Consider the following 20,097-nt stretch of genomic DNA (forward strand, 5'->3'; position numbering starts at 1 on the left):
GACTCAGTACAACAACGAGTGAAGTTTCCACAGTATAGGATGGGCAATGCAGACAAGGACCACAAAAAGTTGGACTCCTTTGGCAAGAAAGTATACTCCTCTTCAACCCTACAACTCAGAATATCAAATTACTCTGCTCTCTTAGCAAATCACAACTTTGACAACTACTCAAAACTGGGAGAACTAATGGCGCATCTCCCCGACTCCAAAAGACCCATCTTAAAATCAATAGTTCATGAGGGCCATATGATCGCCCGCGCCGCTCTCCAAATGGCAATGGATGTAGCTGACACTGCAGTCCGAGTTACAGCTACAGCGGTGGTGATGCGTAGAGCTTCTTGGCTCCAGTCATCTGGAGTTCCACGCGAACTCCAGCCCAAAGTGGAGGACTTGCCGTTTGACAAACAAAAGCTATTTGCAGCCACTACGGACGAAATGCTCCACAACAGCAAAAATTCTAAGTCCACACTTCGCACGCTAGGTATGGGCACGCCATTCTATAAATGCAGGCGATACACCCCATATAATTCATATAACCGATATCGGTATGGACAATACAATCGACCACAGAGGCCTTATGAAGACAACAGACCAAGACAGCGAGGTCCCAGAAGGCGACCCAACCAAGCCCGCCCGCTAGCTAACCAACCATCTAAGCAGCAAATTTGAACATTTGGTCGAGGGTCTGCAAGACCTCCCGTTCGATCTCGCACCTCAACATGGCCATCTATTCAACCACCGTTTGCGTGCCTTCCTCCCACAGTGGGAATCCATAACATCGGACCGCTGGGTCCTAGAGATAATTCGAGTGGGCTATACCATCCCTTTTATTTCTATCCCCCTACCCTTCCCCCTACCCTGTCCCTTTTCAGGGACCACTCTCACGAAACCCTTCTAAAACAAGAAGTCAATCGGCTCCTTGTCATTGGGGCTATAGAAAGGGTACCCCGAGAGTTCCACGGGAGAGGGTTTTACTTGAACTATTTCCCGACCGAGAAAAGAACGGGGGGCTGGAGACCTATATTGGATCTCCGCAAACTGAACAAATTTCTCAAGAGACAGCATTTCAAGATGGTCACTCTTTTTCCGCAATCATTCCTGCGTTAGATCGAGGGGACTGGTTCGCAGCCCTCGACCTCCAAGATTCCTATTTCCATGTAACCATCCACCCTGCCCACAGACGCTACCTACGTTTCACGTTGGGACTGGACCATTTCCAGTACAAGGTTCTTCCCTTCGGTCTCTCATCAGCTCCGAGGGTATTTTCGAAGGTACTGGCGGTCGTAACCGCGTATCTCAGAAGGCAGAACGTCATCATATTTCCCTATCTAGACGATTGCCTTCTAAAGGGATCCTCATACGCCGAAACTGCCTCTGATACATACGACCACAGCCCTCCTCAGTCGTCTAGGCCTTCTAATCAACCAAGACAAATCAATTCTGCACCCGGTTCAAGATATAGAGTTCATTGGCGCACACCTGGACTCAGTTACAGCCCGGGCATACCTACCTCAACAACGCTTTGCAACCATGCAAAAAATTATAAACGGGATGCTCACAGTTCCTACCACCACAATACTTACATGCCTCCGACTAATGGGACACATGGCTTCCACCACCTACGTAGTCCACCATGCTCGTCTGCACTTTCAATGTTTCCAGCTCTGGATTGCAACCGTTTATATCCCATTACGACACCCTCGAAACAAAACGGTTACTATCCCACCAGACGTGCTCGCATCCTTACGATGGTGGACAGTGCCAAACAATCTTCTGGCGGGGGTTCCGTTCCAACAAATCGAACCCACTATTCAAATCACCACAGATGCTTCCCTGTTCGGCTGGGGGGTACATATGGATGGTCACAAAGTTCAAGGCAGGTGGTCTCCAAACGAGACACTCTTACATATCAGTCTCCTCGAATTGAGGGCAGTAAGAAATGCCTGTGCACACTTTGCCTCCGACATCGCCAATCACACAGTCCGTATCCTAATGGACAACATCTGCACGATGTTCTACATAAACAGACAGGGTGGAGCCCGCTCCCGCTCGCTATGCGCGGAGGCTATTTGCTTGTGGAACGCGTGTATCCGCAACCAAGTCACCCTTATAGCATCCTACCTGCCCGGAGTGAACAATACCAAAGCGGACTCCCTCAGCCGAAACTTCACCGCGGACCACGAATGGGAGTTACATACGGAGGTGGCGAACTCAATTTTCCACCAATGGGGATGGCCATTGATAGACCTCTTTGCTTCTACCCAGAACACCAAATGTCCCCAATTCTGCTCACGTGCAGGACTTGGCAAACACTCTCTGGGGGATGCCTTCCTAATCAAATGGGCAGCCCCCCTACACTATGCCTTTACTCCCATACCGCTCATCCCAAGAGTTCTGCGCAAGATCCTGAGAGACAAAGCCCTAGTCATCCTGATTGCACCATCATGGTCTCGCCAAACCTGGTACCCATACCTTCACAGACTAGCGGTCCAGCCACCCCACCCACTACCATACTGGATAGACCTACTATCTCAGGATGACGGCAGGATACTGTATCCACAACTCAATACCCTGCATCTTCACGCATGGATTCTCTCTGGTTCTCGGAGGTAGGAGAGCACTGCTCCCAGCGAGTAAAAGACGTCCTTCTCCATAGCAGGAGACAATCTACTCGGAAAACTTACCAACAGAAATGGACACGTTTCTGTCACTGGTGTCAGCGAGCCAAAGTGGAGCCCCATGCCTCACCACTAAATACCATCCTAGACTACATTCTGGAGCTTAAAGCATCAGGACTGTCAATCTCCTCTCTAAGAGTACCTCTCTCTGCAATAGCAGCATTTCATATCTCAGTAGACGGCTTCTCCATTTTTAACCGTCCTATTACAAAGAGATTCCTCAAGGGACTCCAGAATGTGTACCCACCACATAAGGCCCCATCCCCTCTGTGGGACCTAAATCTTGTTTTGAACTGCCTCACCAGACCTCCCTTTGAGCCACTGGCAACAGTACCACTTCCCTTCCTTTTTATGAAAGTCTGCTTCCTATTAGCCATTACCTCCGTCAGGAGGGTGAGCGAACTCGGAGCATTAATGTCAGAACCTCCTTACACAGTTTTCACAAAGGATAGGGTCATACTGAGACCCCACCTCACGTTTTTGCCAAAGATCTGTACAGAATTCCATCTCAACGAACCGATCGTATTACCTACCTTTTTCCCACAACCGCATTCTTCACACACAGACGCCAGCCTGCACACTCTGGACATCCGGAGGGCTCTGGCCTTCTTCCTAGAAAGAACAAAACCATTTCGTAAATCTGAAAGTTTTTTTTTTTATCTCCATTGCTGAACGATCCAAAGGGACACCAATATCATCGCAACGAATCTCAAAGTGGATATCGACATGTATAATCAAATGCCACTCTCTGGGCAATAGACCGCTACAACGCCCACCACGAGCACATTCTACTCGAGCCACGGCTGCTTCTACAGCCTTTCTGGGCAATGTCCCCTTAAGAGACATTTACCGAGCAGCAACACGGTCTTCAGACCATACTTTTGCGAAACACTACGCTATCCTTCCACAACTCAAGAGTGATTCAGCAGTTGCCACAGCAGTGCTCTCCACCACTGCCAAACAATGACTCCGGCTCCCTCCAGCCTTACATTGAATACTGCTTTGTAGTCACCTACAGTGGAGCACCCACGGGGACACTACTCGAAGAAGAAGAAAAGGGAGTTACTCACCTCGTGCAGTAACGAGTGTTCTTCGAGATGTGTGTCCCCGTGGGTGCTCCACGACCCTCCCTACCTCCCCTCTGCTCGGAGTCAAAATTCTCGGGCAGAGACGAGGAACTGAAAGGGAGGGGGTTGAGTCACGCTCCTCAGGAGGCGGGAAGGGCTCGAGACTCCTCCTGGGCATGCGTGGCTCAACAGGGGAAACTGCTATACAAAGTTCCGATCTGCGGCTCAGGGCAACCCTTCACCTACAGTGGAGCACCCACGGGGACACACATCTCAAAGAACACTCGTTACTGCACGAGTTGAGTAACTCCCTTTTCCCTAGATCTGCTGGCAATGCTCCTACTAATGCACAGCAATATGCCATTAGCCTTCTTGGCTACAAAGGCACACTGTTGACTCATATCTAGCTTCTCATGCACTGTAATCCTCAGGCCTTTTTCTGCTGAACTGCTGCTTAGCCAGTTGACCCCCAGCCTGGCTTTGTCTTTACTTCACTATAATTAGCTAGTAGTGTATCCCCTTTGTACCTTCTGATGGAGCACATATTGCAATTTTAGGTTCTCCAACTCTGGGCATCGTTCTCACCCACGTTGGGCCGTTCCAAGATATTGAACGCCTAGCAAACATGCTTAATCCTCGGTAGAGTCTCTCTTACTCTCCCAATGCCATTTGTGTGCTTTCTGCAGACCGTACTGTGATTAGCGCCCAGCAGTCCTGCCCTTCAGACAAAGTGGCAATCTAATTCTCCTTCTAGCAACCCACACGTGATTTGGTCTATTCCCAGTCACCATGCACTTTCTGCCATTGAAACTTGTCTTATGCAGGGGTAGGAAATTGGCAGGAGTATAGTGATATCAGTGGTTGCCGTCAGTTCATGCTTCCCCAGCTGGACTTCGGCAAAGAGAGAGTGCAGTGTCCTGGTAGGCAACTGTATCTTGTAGGTGATGAGGGAGGAGAGTTTTGCATTGGGTAATGGGTCTCCGGGAGATGTTACGAGGCAGCCGAGTCTGTAGCTAGTCCTGTGTTGGGCTGTGCATCTCCCAGTGCATCCATCTAATCATGACAGCCTCCTCCTGATCAATAAACATCTGCCAAAGAGAAACTTTCATGCGCCTTCGGGGGTTTGCATAGCTTAGGAGCTGCTCTTGAAGATGTCACAGTTTAGTATATTGTTCATTTTTCTTTTTATACAATGTGCAAAATCCAGCCATTGAAACAGTCTGCTCTCATTAATGTTGTTTGTATATTCGGTTGTGTAGGAAACCTGCATAACAAAGATCTGTTGCTTCTTCCTTGCAGGTAGGTGGTAAACATCAAGGGAAAGGCAACAGGCATGCATAGTAGCCAAGAGAATGGATACTGTGCTGTCTCATAGAGCAAAAGGCAGGCATCTTCTCGTTGTTTTTGTACACAAAGGTCAGGTGGACTTTAGCTTTCCACAGCACTCTTCTGTGAGGCTGCAAGTTCCTATGTTTCTGGCAACTGGCTTTTTCACTTTCACACTGCTACTTACTTGTCACCCGGGGCAAGTTCTTATGAGAGCCTCCTCATGGGGAAAGCTCCCCAAACCAGCGTATGTCCATTCCCCACATAGCGTGCAGTCTACTTCTGCTGCATCTAGACTCGTAAGCTTTCCTCTGAAATGACATATTGTAAATGCATGTAGGAAAGTCCTTCACTGTGCCTGGACGCTTGTGGATTCCAGAGGCACTGACCGCTATGCTGTGGTCTGGCTGCCTTGCTAAAAAGTCAAGGCTTTATTATCTGGGACTAATGCTGGAGTGAGAATCACATGAACGATCATCCATGGAAGAAATGGACAGCAGTTCAGACACAAGACAGCATTGCTGGTGAGAAGTTCACCAGATATTTCATCCTGTTTTTTAGTACCCTGATTTAAAGCTCATTAGATTTAGTGGAAAGGTTCACATTGACTTCAGTGGGATTGGAATAAGTTTGAGGAGAGAGACTAAGGTCTGAAATAGTGGGGGTGTTTTTGGCAACTCTGTCTACCAAGCCTGGGCAGTGCTGTATCAGGCTCTTGCATCGCAAGCTGTACGTGATGCCTTCCAGCTTCCATGGCAGAAAACCTCATTCTTTTGAAATGAAAAACATCAAGGGCAGGATCTGCCATGCAGCTGAATAAACCATGGCTTTCCATGCTGCAATTCGCCATAGTCGTTGTGTGTTCTCACGCTGTGCTGCTGACTTCTTGGCTATTTGATGAGTAGATAACCATATAAAATGTCGGGTTACTTCATTATTGCAGTGTGACATAAATGTGGTTATGAAAACAAGCATCAGTAGTCATGGCACCCATAAGATCTTGCCTCAATTGATTTAAAAAAAAAAACCCCAAAGCTTGACCACCTCTGTTGGAGACCTTGGTCCCAGATCCCATACATACAAAATGGCATGCTGCTGCTAATTAATAAGAGTTACGTAGGTGTCTATAGAAGATGAGGATCCTCCAGCTTCTACAAGGCACCTCCTGACACATTCCATGGATGAGTTGCATTTTGATTTTAAGTGCCTGTATTTAAGCATAACAAGCATCAGGTAGAAACCGTTTTATTCAGTGGTCTGAATGGCCACTTTTCTTGAAAACAGGTTGCAAGTGCTCTTCCATTATCTTCTTCTCAGCTCTACTAACTGTGTGCTCTCCCTTGCTTTTTTCTCCTCCTCCCAGCTCTCACTTGAACTCTGTGTGGGCTACTTTAGTGGTTTCTGCTTCTCATCAGTTACGTTGTAGATGCATTCTTTTCCTGGGTCATTCACTTCATGCTGTCCCCATCTTGCATTACCTTCCTCACTCCCGTTATTCTTCCACTCCTAATGAGCTGCCCCAAACCTGCCTCTGCTATGTCTCTATTCTAACCCGTCTGGGAGTCTTGGGACTTGCCAGATTTCAGCGTTTTATAGTGAAGTGCTAGACACATTGACCCTGGTTCAGAAGTCAAGCTTTCTTCCTGTGACATTGCTTCAGTTTCAAACACCTAATAAAAATTCCAGAGATGGAAATAGACTTGGGACTGGACAGCTCAGGGTTTGATAATGTGATGTGCTCTACTGCTTCTAGATTGCTGGTTGAAATAGTAGAGGATTGAGAATTGTTGCTCTGTCTGCCCTGGAGATCAGATTGAGTGTTGTGATCCTGGCTCAGATCACAGGGCACAGGCGTGCAAATCACAAAACCTTTCCCCACAACTGGCACCTTTATGGGCAAGAGAGAGAGGCTGAAGATTGGCTGGGCCTTAGAGACTGATCTCCTTTCTCATTCGAGTGATTCCTCCATGTTGAGAAGCAGTGGGGAAGATTTGCCCCGCCGTTACTCCTTTTACAGGCTTCTTAGGGATAAACAGAGGGTGTCATTCCCAGTGCTTTCCATTTGGGACTGTTCCCCTTGTGCCCCGTTTACACACCGAAATATGCATGGAGATACGCTACAGCATCGCCTGTATGTTCTGTGGTTTTGCGAAGAGATAAACCTGGAGTCCTGTGGGCATCACTGATTGGTAACAACCTACTGCAATCCAGGATCCCCTTCTGGTGATCAGCCACAAGTCAGTGCTGGAGCCAGGTTTGCACCTGGGGGCCTTGGGTCAGTGGGTACTCTCTCCCCACCAGCCTGATCCTCCTGGAGCACCTGCCTCCCCCACCCCTTGAGCCCAACCTTCCCAGAGTGCCTGCCCCACCCTCTCTTCTTACTTGACCTTCCCTGGTGGTAAGCCTTCACCCAGCTGGTTCCTGGATCTGAGAGGCAGGGGGCTGCCCCCAGGGTTTCAGCAACTGCCTCCATCAGTGGGAGCAAAGTGGAAGAGCATCACAATTGGATTACATTATGAGAAAATGGAAGCCTCTGAGGGGCCTTTTTCATTGTCCTTTTTAGCCAAGGGGAAATCAGAGGCTAATGTTGTTAGTACAAAGAGCTCGACGAATATAATGCAGAGATGTAATAAATGAGCAGGAAGACAGCTGGCGAGCCTCGTGTGTTGCCTATTTCAAAGCCTGACCAAGCGCTAGCTGGCCCTAATTTACTTGCCTACAAATGGAAGGGTTTGGTTGGATTGGAGACCACATGAAGGAGGCTTAGCTAGCAGCCCTTGTTTGAAACCAACAGCAGTTGGAAGTTCCTGGTGTTTTTCCCCCAACTAATTTTTCTGGCTTTCCCTTGGTCCCATCTTCCCACTTAGCCTCCATGGCCTCTCTTTACTTCTCCCCCTCCCCCCCCCCCATTCCAAAATCTTGTACTTGCTGACAATACATTTCTACCAAACTTTCATCTTTCCTCCAGGTCTCTACCGTGGCCAGGTCAGAGGGAGGATGAGTGGAAATAATTGAAGGGAGTTCTCAAATAGCTTATTATCAACTGCAAAGTTACAGCTGTTCAGAGAAATGTCAGCCATCACTTATGTTTGTTCCTCCTACGGATATTCTTTCCCTCACCGCCCTCCAGCATTATTTTAAATTTCAGAACCCATGCTTTTAATAGGAAACCTAGTGAGAGCCAGAGTGGTTCTAGTGAGCACTTGTGTGCACGCTCCTGAGAACCATTAGGGCCCGCTCCAAAGCTTATTGATGTCACTGGGAGCCTTTCCACTGGCTTTGATGGGTTTTGGCTTTGGTTTATAAAAAAATAACTGGAATAAACAAGATGTGCAGCTGAGCTCTCTTAACTTCCTAGAGCAGAGTTATTGATGAATGGCTTGAATGAAACAAGTGCATTCATTTAGAATTGTGACAGGGAAAACAAATTCAAAGTGATTCCATTTAGACAAGTACGGTTGCATGGTGAGTTGGTGGAAGAAACCAGGAATAACACCGTGGAATCCTAGCTCCCATTCCCCAGCTCTGACCACTGCACAGTGCTCCACCATAGACCTTAATATATAACATGGAATACGGGGTAGACTTTTGCAAGGCGTTGGCTTTGTAGGGAGATAAAAACGACGTATGTTTTGAATTCCTAGTGGTGTGACTGTTAACATGTGGTTCTGCAGAGCAAATGATTGTAATCTGGGAGTTTCGTTATCCTCTCCAAGTGATTCCTGATGAAATTTGCCGGTACAGGGATCGAAAGGTCAAGCTGCTTCTTTCTGGGCGGATGAATCCTCGACAGCAATAATTATTCTGTAGGCCAAACTCTGCTACCCTGTGCAACCCTCCTGTCTCTCTAGCTTTTATGATTGGTGTCATCGAGCGCCGAGAGGGCCCTGATCAGCAGCAGCCCCCCACCGTGTTGCATTCCGAGCAAGTCCAAGAGCTCTGATGTGTGTAACTGGAGGCCAAATTTCACTCCGTGTTTAAATCAGGGGTGGGGAGCCTCTTTTGAGTCGGGGGCCGCTGACCTGCAGAAAAATCAATCTGGGACCACACAAGTGAGAAGCAAAACGAAAACAAAACTGACGTTTCCCCTGCACACTATTGCTAGTAGATTTTGTGGCCCCCCTATGCTCAGGGATGGGGCCTAAAAATGAGGAGTTCAGTGTGTGAGAGGAGCTGCTGGGAAGTGGGCTTGGAGGATGGGGCCCAGGAAGGTGGTATGGCGTAGGAGTGGGCTAGGGGTGAGAGGCTGGGCTGGAGGTAGGGTGCAGGAGTGGAGTGGGGGGTGTGGGATCTGGGTGGGAGGGGGACTGCAGGGCTGCAGCGCCAGCTCCCCAGTGCTGGGGTGGAGAAGCACTGAGCCTCAAGAGCCAGATCCAGGCAAGCTGGGGGCTGGATCCAGCCCCTGGGCCATAGGTTCCCCACCCTTGGTTTAAAGCTTGGTTAAGCAGTTGTGTGCTGATGTATGATCCAGAATTTAATCTAGTTCCGTCTCAAAGCTGTACTGGTTCTGCAATGCTAACAACAATAATAATATCTAACGGATTTTGCTTTTGTCGATATATTAACAATATGGGACACACAAGGGGCAGAGCTGTTGAGTAACGTGGTGCCATTTTAATAGTCACTTCTCATACTGAAACCACACTTTATTCTCTCTGCTTTATGGAGGTTTCTGTTCATTTAAAAGTAGAACCCTCTCTGCATATTTCACTGGACCAATTAACCACTTCTAATTCCCTGTGAATGTCTGAATAGCAGGTAAATTAGTTGCTTACAAAGGAAATGCGAAATACCAAGTCAGCACTTGCACTGCTAATTAGTTATGATCTCACAGAGCTTTCCTTTTCTCGCCCCCCCCCCCAATTTATTTCTCTTAAAAAGAAAGTCATTAGTGCAAAGAACCAGCATGGCATTTTATTTACTACGCATTTAGGAATAGCTCTTCCCTTTGATGTACTTGGGAAAGTTGAACTTCAGAAAATAGGGTGTTAGCATGTGGGATATGTCTTAGTTCTTTCAGTCATTTAATCCATTCCTCAAGTGAGTCACTGTGAGATAGAGTAACTACCGGGAAAAGTTTCCCAGTGCCAATTAAAACAGGCTCCAAAGGTGTCCTGAACTTGTATTCCCCTAGAAATCCAGCACTGAAAGGTTAGAAGGAATTGCTTTGGAGCATAGAGGTCAGATCCCCCAGCTGCTGTAGATCACCATCATGCTACTGACTTCAATGATGCTCAACTGATTTAGGATCCGGTCTTTTCTGCCTACAACTTGCTGGACAGTTGCTGTTTACAATCAAAGATTTCTCCATAAGCGTGTCAATTAAAAAAAAAATTGAATAAATCCCAGAACAAGTATGCAACCCCTCTGTCTGTAAAGTGATCTTGGTTTTGAATCCTTCTGCATGGGGATTTTACATATACCCTGTAGAACCAAAGCTGAAATGAATGAATTTTAGTCTCTATGATTCCTTTAAGTGAAACTTCCCAAATGCAATCAGTTTTTTTAAACACATTAATAATAAAACTGAAGACAGGCATGACCTAATTAATAACTGCTCCTCATGTTTTCTGCCAAAGAAAAGAGCCAGTTTTTAAACATATGCTTAGAATAAATAAATACAAATTAATGAGAGAGCTACAATATATCTTGGCTAAATGGCTTCAGGTGCAACCCAGTTCTTCACACAGAATAATGAAAAGCTGACCATATCCTTCAGCGAAGTAGTGTTGGGAAAACAGGCTTTGGTAAACAAATGTGTCCGCCTTGACTGAAATAGCCTATTGGCTCCCAAGGTGCCAGTTGAATGGATTGCTCATGGTACTATATGTTTTGCTATTTCAGGGCCAGTTTTTCACCTTTATACTGTGGCCCATGCTGGAGAGTTTGAGGCTGGACCCAGTGCAGTGGAATGACTCAGGAGGGACTCTGGCCAACTCAATCAAAATCCCTCTCTGGGAGCTTCACCAGGAAGTTGCACCACTTCTTGTAGAGTTGTGCTGTCTCCCTTCTCGGGGCACGCAGCCCCTCTGGACAGTGCAGTGATGAGCAGAGATCTGGGAATAATGTCCAGCCCCTTCCAAGTTGCTAGTCCCTGTTGTGGCCCTAGTAGGGTCCAGTTCCTGCACTCACCCAATAGGGGTGTCAAGCTGTTAACCGATAAGCACACCAGTAAGCATGAGGCTCCCCAGTACGCTTACCGGTGCGCTCCAGTGGTGGCCAGACATGCTGGGCTGGAGCAGCCCATGCTGTAGAGGGATCACTGGGTCAGACAGTGAGACCCCACGGCTGGAGCGGGACTGTCAGCAGGACATCGTGGCTGCAGCGGGGCAAACCGGCAGGCTCTGATTTAAAACAGTTAACTACCTAAGCACTAGCATTTAACTGGTTAATCGTTTTAACATCTTGATCACCCAGGCTTCATCCTTGGCCCAGACTCAAAGGCTGAACTGTGTGTATGGGGGGGAGGGGTTTTCACCCTGTCCCTAAAGTGTCCTGGGGTATGTCTACACTACCCCCCTAGTTCGAACTGGGGGGGTAATGTATGCATACCGAACTTGCTAATGAAGCCCGGGATTTGAATTTCCCAGGCTTCATTAGCATAAAGCCGGCGCCGCCATTTTTAAAAGCCGGCTAGTGGGAACCCCGTGCCGCGCGGCTACACGTGGCACGGACTAGATAGTTCGGATTAGGCTTCCTAATCCAAACTATCTGTACGCCTCGTTCCATGCCTGGGTGATCAACTGATTTAGGATCCGGTCTTTTCTGCCTACAACTTGCTGGACAGTTGCTGTTTACAATCAAAGATGTGGTTCTGGTTTCGATGTGGCACGATACTCTGAGCACAGTTGCATAAGAGCAGTTTAGAGAGGGACTTTTACCTCTATAGTATGCCGCCCAAACTGGCATTCCTCCCTTTTTGCAGGCATGCTGCACAGTATGCACAGCTCTGAATTGTCATATTTATTGTTTTTATTGTTACTGATTTATTCTTGGAGTCGTCAGTTTGCTTGGCACCTTCCGGAGCCCATTGTAGGCAGGTTTCTGGGAGTTACAAACATGTCTTGATCCTGCCTGTGGGCCACAATATGTGCAAATGTTGTTTTTAAGTTCATGACTGACTATATTCACTTTGCAGGGGAGAGTGTTCCCTTGCTCTCCTCTCTTCATTCCCGCACTGTCCAACACCCCTCATTTTTGAACTCTTAACAGCTGGGGGGACGTTCTCAAAGAACCATTTTTCCACCGGAAAATGCCGTTTTGTTGAAAGCTAAAGGTTTAACTGGAAACCTGTTGATTTCAATGAAATTTAATTAAAAAATCCCCAACGTTAAATGGAGCAATCCCATAATGTTCTGTTTAGATCTTTTAGGAATGGCACATTTTGGTTTTCGGTTTCAAAGCCATTTCGATTTTATTTCTATTACACAATATAAAAACACTAAAAAGTCTCTGTCAGCGTGAAACGTTTCAGTCAACGTGAATTACCCCTCTCCCCTCTCCTCCCCAGTTTCATGTTGTGGGAAGATTTGGCTTTTTTGGTTTTGCTTGGCTTTGGAAAAAATTCAAAATCACGTCATTTTCTGTCGAATGGAAAACTCAGTCTCTGACCACCTGTACGGTCCTCCCTCACCATTGAGCCGCTTGGCCCCACTCTGCATGAGGTGCTTCAGGCATTCCAGCTCCCTGAGTGCCTCGCAGGCAGAGCATACCCACTCTGAGTGGTAGACGTGGGGCTCCTGCTGCCCTATGTACTGCAAGAGTTTCTCTATGAGCAGGCAGCTGGTGCCAGACAACCCAGGGTTCCGTTTCATCCTTCTGCTGTGTCTGGTTTGTAGCTTCCCAGCATCCAAGGCCAAATAACATATTGTTTGGCTTCTTTGACACATGGAGTTTAGAGGCTATGAAGGCTCTAAGGGTGTGTCTAGACTACATGCCTCCGTCGACGGAGGCATGTAGATTAGACAGATTGGCATAGGGAAATAAAGCCGCGTTTTAAATAATTGTGGCTTCATTTAAATTTAAATGGCTGCCCCGCTCTGCCAATCAGCTGTTTGTCAGCAGATCAGGGCAGTCTGGACGCGCCGTGGTCGACAAGGAAGCCTTTGTCAATGGGCGCAGGTATGCCTCATAAAACCAGGTTTACCTGCGCCAATCGAGAAAGGCTTCCTTGTCGACCGCGGCGCGTCCAGACTGCCCAGATCTGCCGACAAACAGCTGATCAGCTGTTTGTCGGCTCAGCAGGGCAGCCATTTAAATTTAAATGAAGCGGCGATTATTTAAATCGCCGCTTCATTTCCCTTTTTTGAATAAACTAATCTACATGCCTCCGTCGACGGAGGCATGTAGTTTAGACGTACCCTATGTGAGCTGCTCTCCCCACCCAAGCTCCAGTGGAACAAGCTCTGGAGCTATTAGGATAGTATTTGGCTTGTGGAAGAAGATGACCGCTCCCTTCTTAAGCCTGTAGGCCAGGTCTACGCTGGCGGAGAAGATCGATGCAAGATACCCAACTCCAGGTATGGGAATTGTGTAGCTGGAGACGACGTACCTTGCACCGATATTTCTGTAGTGGCACTTCAGCAGGAGGTCGACAGGAGGAAACGTTCCTGTTGACTTTCCTTACTCTTCGCACCAGCATCACCCTCAGCATTTGATATAGTGGGTCTTTACTAGACTCACTAAATCGAATCCTGGAAGATTGATTACAAGAGCGTCGCTCCTCCAGCAAGTGGAGATGTGAGCTAGGGAAAGTGGAGCTACTGAGAGATATGTGCTCTTGCAGATAGTTGTCTCTGAATCACATCTTGTCTAGGCCTTGTGGCAGGGCAACACCACGCTGTTTATGTAACATAGGGCTACCCAACTTTGGAAGCCCCAGGGCCCACAATGATACCCACAGCATATGCCAAGGACCACAGCTTAAGTTTGGTTAAATATATGCAAATATTAATGTAAATATATTCAAATAGCTTTTCACATGGATGGGCATGAATACAAAGATTAAGGCAAGACTATACAACACACAGGCCCCATTTAAGTCAGTTCTGCTGATATTAATAAAATGCAATATTTACCCGATTTCCACCTATATGACAGCACTTTTAATGAGCAATGACAGTCCAGGAATTTAACTACCAAAACACATATCAACAGAAGACCATTATATTGACTACTCTTTTGTTTTAACGTCACAATTTTAACAAATCAAACAAAAACGGCCAATACAATATTTACTGAAATATAAGTACAAGCAATGTGAAGTTAAAGGCACCGAGCGGAAAAGTGGCATGGCTAGAAAAGGAACCCAGGAATCTGGATTCCCAGAATCCCTTCCTTTTTCCTGCCCACCCCACCAAGTACCAGCTCCCACAATCCTCACAGAGCAGAGACTAGAACCCCCAAATCTTAGCAACCAACCCACTGCCCACCTACAGGAAAGGAAAGAAACCAGAAGTCTTAACACTCGGTTCCGTGCTCTAACCCAATGCACCCACCCCTCCCCGAGAGCCAGGCACTCTCCAGCCATCCTGCTCCAACCCAATGCCCTTCCCCTCCCCTAGAGCCAGGTACCCCTGCTGGAACCCACAGCGTCAAGGCAAGCTGGCGCTATGGGCTGCATACAAACTGTCCGTGTGTTGAGTAGCCCTGATGTAACACATCCTCCACCTACCAGTAAATCAGCTGCATTTTTCCGGATGGAGTCAAATGTTTTATCCTTACCCGCTCATGCCTTAATCCTTGCAAATCTCTTGAATATGTCTTTGTCCTCAATGGTATTCCCGTTCCACATACCTCTTATTTAGCACTGTGTGCCTATTTCTTTCATGAGCCCATTGCTCCCTCTTTCAGATCATTAACGAAGCTTTGAAATAAGATCCAAGCTAACTCCTGTCCTTTTGCTGTCCCCTGCCAAATTCAATTCAATAGCCTTTATTTCTGGTCTTCTAGCCAGCTTTCAGTATACATAGGAATTCTTCTGTCAGTAGAGTGCTCATGGCTTTGTCTTGTTGTAAAGTGTCCTTTACCTTTTAGATGAAGGTTGCTGTACAATAGCACTTTCTTGTTAAAGTTAGGTTTATAAGTAGCTATTCAATTTAAATCCATTAGTATTTTGCCCTGGTCCTCACTTAAAGCTATTTTGGGGGGTACTTGTTTCTGCCCATTTTCCCAGTTCTTTGTATATTTTGGTTGTATTGTGTTGTTTTTATACTCTATGAAGAGTTACCTGTGGTCAAAACTCAGTGATGTCTTTCCTATAAGCTAGCCACGATAGACCCTTTCATGGCAAGTCAGTGATCTGGCAGATTTGTCCACACAGAAGGGGCCGCTTTCTAATCTCCGTTAAGCAGTACTTGGATCAGGGTGTTTAAGATAAGTAGTTCTTGACCTTTTTTTCGTTTACAGACACCTGAAAAGGGAGGTGCAGACCAGCATTCCCTTTAAGCTGTGTGCTTGTGCAGAAGCTCAGGAAGCATTCAGATATCTCTCAGCTGATTAGCAGAGAACCCAAAGCTAGGGATTTTTTTGTTTCTACTGGTGGTGCACATTTCACACTGCCCAGTGCACATAAAATTATTCTGCATATGGATGGAAAAAATTAGAGGGAACATGGATGTTCCAAAATTTCAAGTGATGGTATAGACCCCTTTGGAAATCTGTTGTCCGTACATATAGTTGAAGTCCGTTTTCAGTCTGTTGTTTGCGGACCCAGTCGACATAATCCGCCAATCTGCAGACCACAGGCTGAGAACCACCGTTTCAGAGAATCCAGGGAATTGGAGAGTACCCTATGTTCCTAAACAACTTTGTTTAAATTAGTCAGTGCAGTGCCTAGTGAACATTTAATGATTTGGGGCTAATAATGTCTGCTGGGAGCCCCTCTGAGCAAGGTCCTCTCAAAGCACAAGGAATTCCAGCTTACCCACCAGCAGCCTATCCTAGCACATATGAGTTTTGATCCATGATTCTGAGATGTGTCCCTATTTAGGTCTGCAAGAGGACTCTGAAAGCTGACAGCTGGCATGCATTGCCTTCTCTTTCTGAGTGTGATATATGGATGGAGTAGAATGAATCAGGGAGGTAGGAGACCCTGCAGGGAAATCTTACAAACAGCCAAGCTTAGGCTGAGTTTTTTAATATGTGCTACTGCTTAACACCAAACTTTCTGCAAGGGGAAATAAGAAGGGCCGGAGTCTGCTGTCCTGATGCCCATTGCACAGTACCTTAGAAACAGAAATCCACTGTTTTTTCTTGAGGGGCTGAGAGATACTACTCAGTGGGACTTGAAGGGGTAAGAAATGGCTGTAACTTAGAATGTGTGGTTCCTGCTGAGGATGGGTTTAGGGCTCCGCCCCACGATAATTGTAATTGTATATAAGAAGATCATTCTTGCTCTGTTAAAAAACATACTGGGAAAGTCTTGGCTTGTGACACACAAGGTCCAAAAGAACGAAGATAAAAAATCAGAAAATTTGGTGTATCTATCTTAAGTCAGTATTGTGGGAAAATGGATGTGCCTCTGTAGGAATAAACCAAGCTTACCTTACTTCCTTTTTTTTTCTTTTATAACATTCACATCTCATTTCCCAAGGAAGGCCGCAGGTTTTGTGTGGAAGGGGTTGCACTAGACATATACTGCTGGATCTGCCATCCTAGCTTGTGTTCAGATGTAATTTTATTTATTTATTGTAGAAGTAATGTGGATAAACTATCTTGGTTGAAATCCTGGCTTCCACTGAAGTCAGTTGCAAAACTCCCATTGAGTTCAGTGGGGCAGAAATTTCGCCTTCTGCTTTTGAAGTTAGAATTGCTACTAGATTGTTAACTTATTGTTGCATGTCAAACAGAATATGCTTGACACTTACATTTTTGCTGCGTTCAAAACCCACCAAGGTTAAAAGACATGCATAACCATGGGCTTCTGATTCTAAAAATTATGCAAAGTGTAACCTTGTTAGAAATAATAACGTCCCTGGAGATAAACCAAAAATAATAGTTTCACTTTAAACTAAAAATAGAGTAAATGGAGGTTTAATCTAAGCCATAATTATCAAACTGCTGAAGATGGTTGCAGTTCATCAGAACTGGAAATTGATGCTGCTCTTATGTTTTGAACATTTGAGTCCCAAAACTGCAGAGAAGCAAAGGCAGGGGAATGAGAACTAAATATAAAAACTACTGGAAATTCTGATCTGTAGAGTCATGTTGCATATTGGGAGTCCAACCTCTTGCCATCAAGCTGGATGCTTATATTGTAAGGTTCTCTTCTCCGAAGGAATAAACTGATATTCAGCTGAGATTGCAGTTATCAACTTGCAGTTGGCAATTCTGAACTAGGGATGTTAAGGACTAGTTGACTAATTGCTCCCCTCCCCGCCCCACTGCCTCTATCAGATAGAGGTAGCAAGGGTTGGGAAACGGGGGGTACTTCAAAGCAGCAGTGCCTCAGGGAACCTGGGCTCCATGTAGCGCTATCGCTTTGAAACGCTGCGGTGGCATTTCACAGGGGCAGCGCCACACAGCTGATCCCGGGCTCAGTGCGGCGCTGCCCCTTTGAAACTCCATGTGGCGCTAAGCCTGGGATCAACTGTATGGCACTGCCCCTTCGAAACGCTGTTGCAGTGTTTCAAAGGGGCAGTGCTACCCTATCGCCTAATCGAATAGTCGATGCAAAAATGCATCGACTATTCGATTAGTGAAATACCTGATACTTAACATCCTAATTCTGAACCTAACGCTTGTCGTGACTTGTCGTTTTGCCAGCAGTGTGTCACTTGGCTTCCTATGAGAAACCTTGTGCAAAAATTCTTATCAGTTTCCATCTCACGTTAAGATCGGTTTGGAAACCACAGGAAACCCATTAAGACTGAAAAGTATTACTTATCAGAAAAGGGAGGAGTTTGCTCTCTCTCCTAACATAGTCTGAGCATGGAATTGGAAATCGATATTTCGAGCATCTGCCCATGGCTCTGCCACTGACACATTGTGTGAACTTGGACTAGTCACTTATTCTCTCTAGTGCTTGACATTTTCCCCTGGTAAAACACTGTTAGTAGCACATGGCCTCACAGGTGCATGGTGGGCAGGGGGAGTTATGTAACGTTTGTCAAACTCATTTGAAGTCTTCAGCTGAATGATATTTTAATTTCTCAGTTGGGCTTGTCAATATTCAATGTACATTATTTGTTAAAGTGAAATACTCTGAGTCAAATGCTGTTCACATTTATATTGGGCTGGGCAGGGGTTGTGTCTTTGCATGCATTTGGACACCACTTAGCAAAGTGGTGCTAAGATTCTAGGTGGGACAGCCAGGGGCTACTGAAATAAAGATATTTAATAATACCGTAAATTTGGAGTAATCACTTTTATGTCAATAGATTTACTCCAGATTTACACCGACATAAGAGCAGAGTTTGATTCCATGTTAGTAATACTCGGCATCCCCACTATATGTTCAAGGTAAGTTCCAAAAAACGTGGAGGTACAGTGAAACAACGTAAAACAGGGAATTCTTTTCCCATGGCTGACTTCCATTTGTGAATTGGTCTCTTTTTTTTTTTGCGCAACATAAGAGCACGGAATGGGAAGACTTATAACACAACAGTTCCAACAAGCATCAACGATGTTAGTGCGGAACCGACGTATACTGTGGGGACACCCTGTAATTGTAATTCGGTATTTGTTGTCATTAGTTAACATGATTTTAGTTAATCTTATTCACTAGTTCTGGGCAAGTAATGCAAAGTTTTCCAGAGATATTCACTTTGATAGTCTGTGCTTCAGCCAGATTACTGCCTTTCTGAGCGTTTGCTTCCCATGAATCCTTGAGTGACTGAGTTTTAGGGGGAAGCACATTTCAGGTTGCATGACCATTCCCAGAAACCACTTTTTGTATGCATGTGCATAAGAATTCAGTCAGAGGTAGTTGTGGATTCATCTAATCATGGAACAGAAGTAATGTGTGCCATATGATTTCTCAGAGCTGTCCCCGCAGTAGAAATCACTGGAGGATTTTAGAATATTGCTAGCAGAAATTCAAAGTGAAGTGTTTGCCATCAATCCAAGGAGCAAAATACGTTTTTGTTTAAATTGCAGCTAATTGTGCATAATTTGATCATATCTACTTTTCTGTTTGTTTCCGTATGATATTCAGAGTGTCGTTATCAGGTGCAATGGAAAATGACAAACCAACAGTAAGACTTTATCTTTTTTTTTTTAACCAAACAGTATGGGGATGAGCCACGATGATGACCATTTGTCCTGCGCAGGAAGATCTCACATAATGTCTGGAGAATGGGTGAAGGGCAGGAACCCCAGTGACCTTTCTTGGTCTTCCTGCAGCCGTGAGGACCTTGAAAACTTCCTAAAGTAAGAATGTGATGAGCAGTGAAAACATCATTATCTCTCCAAGAACTGGGATCCTATTTGAAATTGAAACCCAGAGCAGTGTTGGGGGAGGGCGGTGTACAATCACTGTATGGAAGGTTGTATCTGTCTCCTTCACGGTGCCATTCAACCTGGGAGCTCGCAGGGGATACTGGCGGAGAAGCAGAAAATGGATCCTCCCCAAATTTCAGCACACTGACTGCTTGAAAAGAATCCCAGTTCACTTCCACTTCCTGAATGAATCTTGCTGATGACAGGCCTCTGTCTCAGCGGCTGTACAGGAGGAAGTGCCCTTAAAAAACCCAAACCTCCCTTCACCATTTTCTGCCAGGCAATTGATTTTACAGAAACCAGAGATAACTCATTTCACAGGGAAGTTCATTTTGAGTCCTTCTCCCCTCAAAGTGAACGTGAACTTAAAGTTCACTGTGAATGAACTTTTCTACAGCATCCAGGGTGTCTGGTTTATCCTCGTTGATAATTCCGAAAGAATTTAAGCCAGTGGTGGGCAATCTATGGCCCTCGAGGGCCAAATGCCGCTCTTCAGGGTCCTATGTGTGGCTCGTGAGACATGCTGTTTACTATTGGCCACATGAAGAGTTGCCTGGTTCTGCTGATTGCCATCCTCATCGGAGGGC

The 20,097-nt window shown here is 46.0% G+C and overlaps 1 protein-coding gene across 3 annotated transcripts in view; it reads left to right on the top strand.

The window, feature by feature from the left end:
* Positions 1 to 20,097, top strand: part of ADAMTS17 (ADAM metallopeptidase with thrombospondin type 1 motif 17) — a 317,509-nt gene that overhangs the window by 128,693 nt on the left and 168,719 nt on the right. For all 3 annotated transcript variants that reach the window (XM_075896951.1, XM_075896952.1, XM_075896953.1), the window contains exon 9: positions 19,301 to 19,441. In XM_075896951.1, coding sequence (XP_075753066.1) covers positions 19,301 to 19,441 — 141 coding nt within the window. The remainder of the gene's footprint in view (positions 1 to 19,300; positions 19,442 to 20,097) is intronic.

Source organism: Pelodiscus sinensis, chromosome 14 (assembly GCF_049634645.1).
Source record: "Pelodiscus sinensis isolate JC-2024 chromosome 14, ASM4963464v1, whole genome shotgun sequence".
In the NCBI taxonomy this organism is placed as follows: Eukaryota; Metazoa; Chordata; order Testudines; family Trionychidae; genus Pelodiscus; species Pelodiscus sinensis.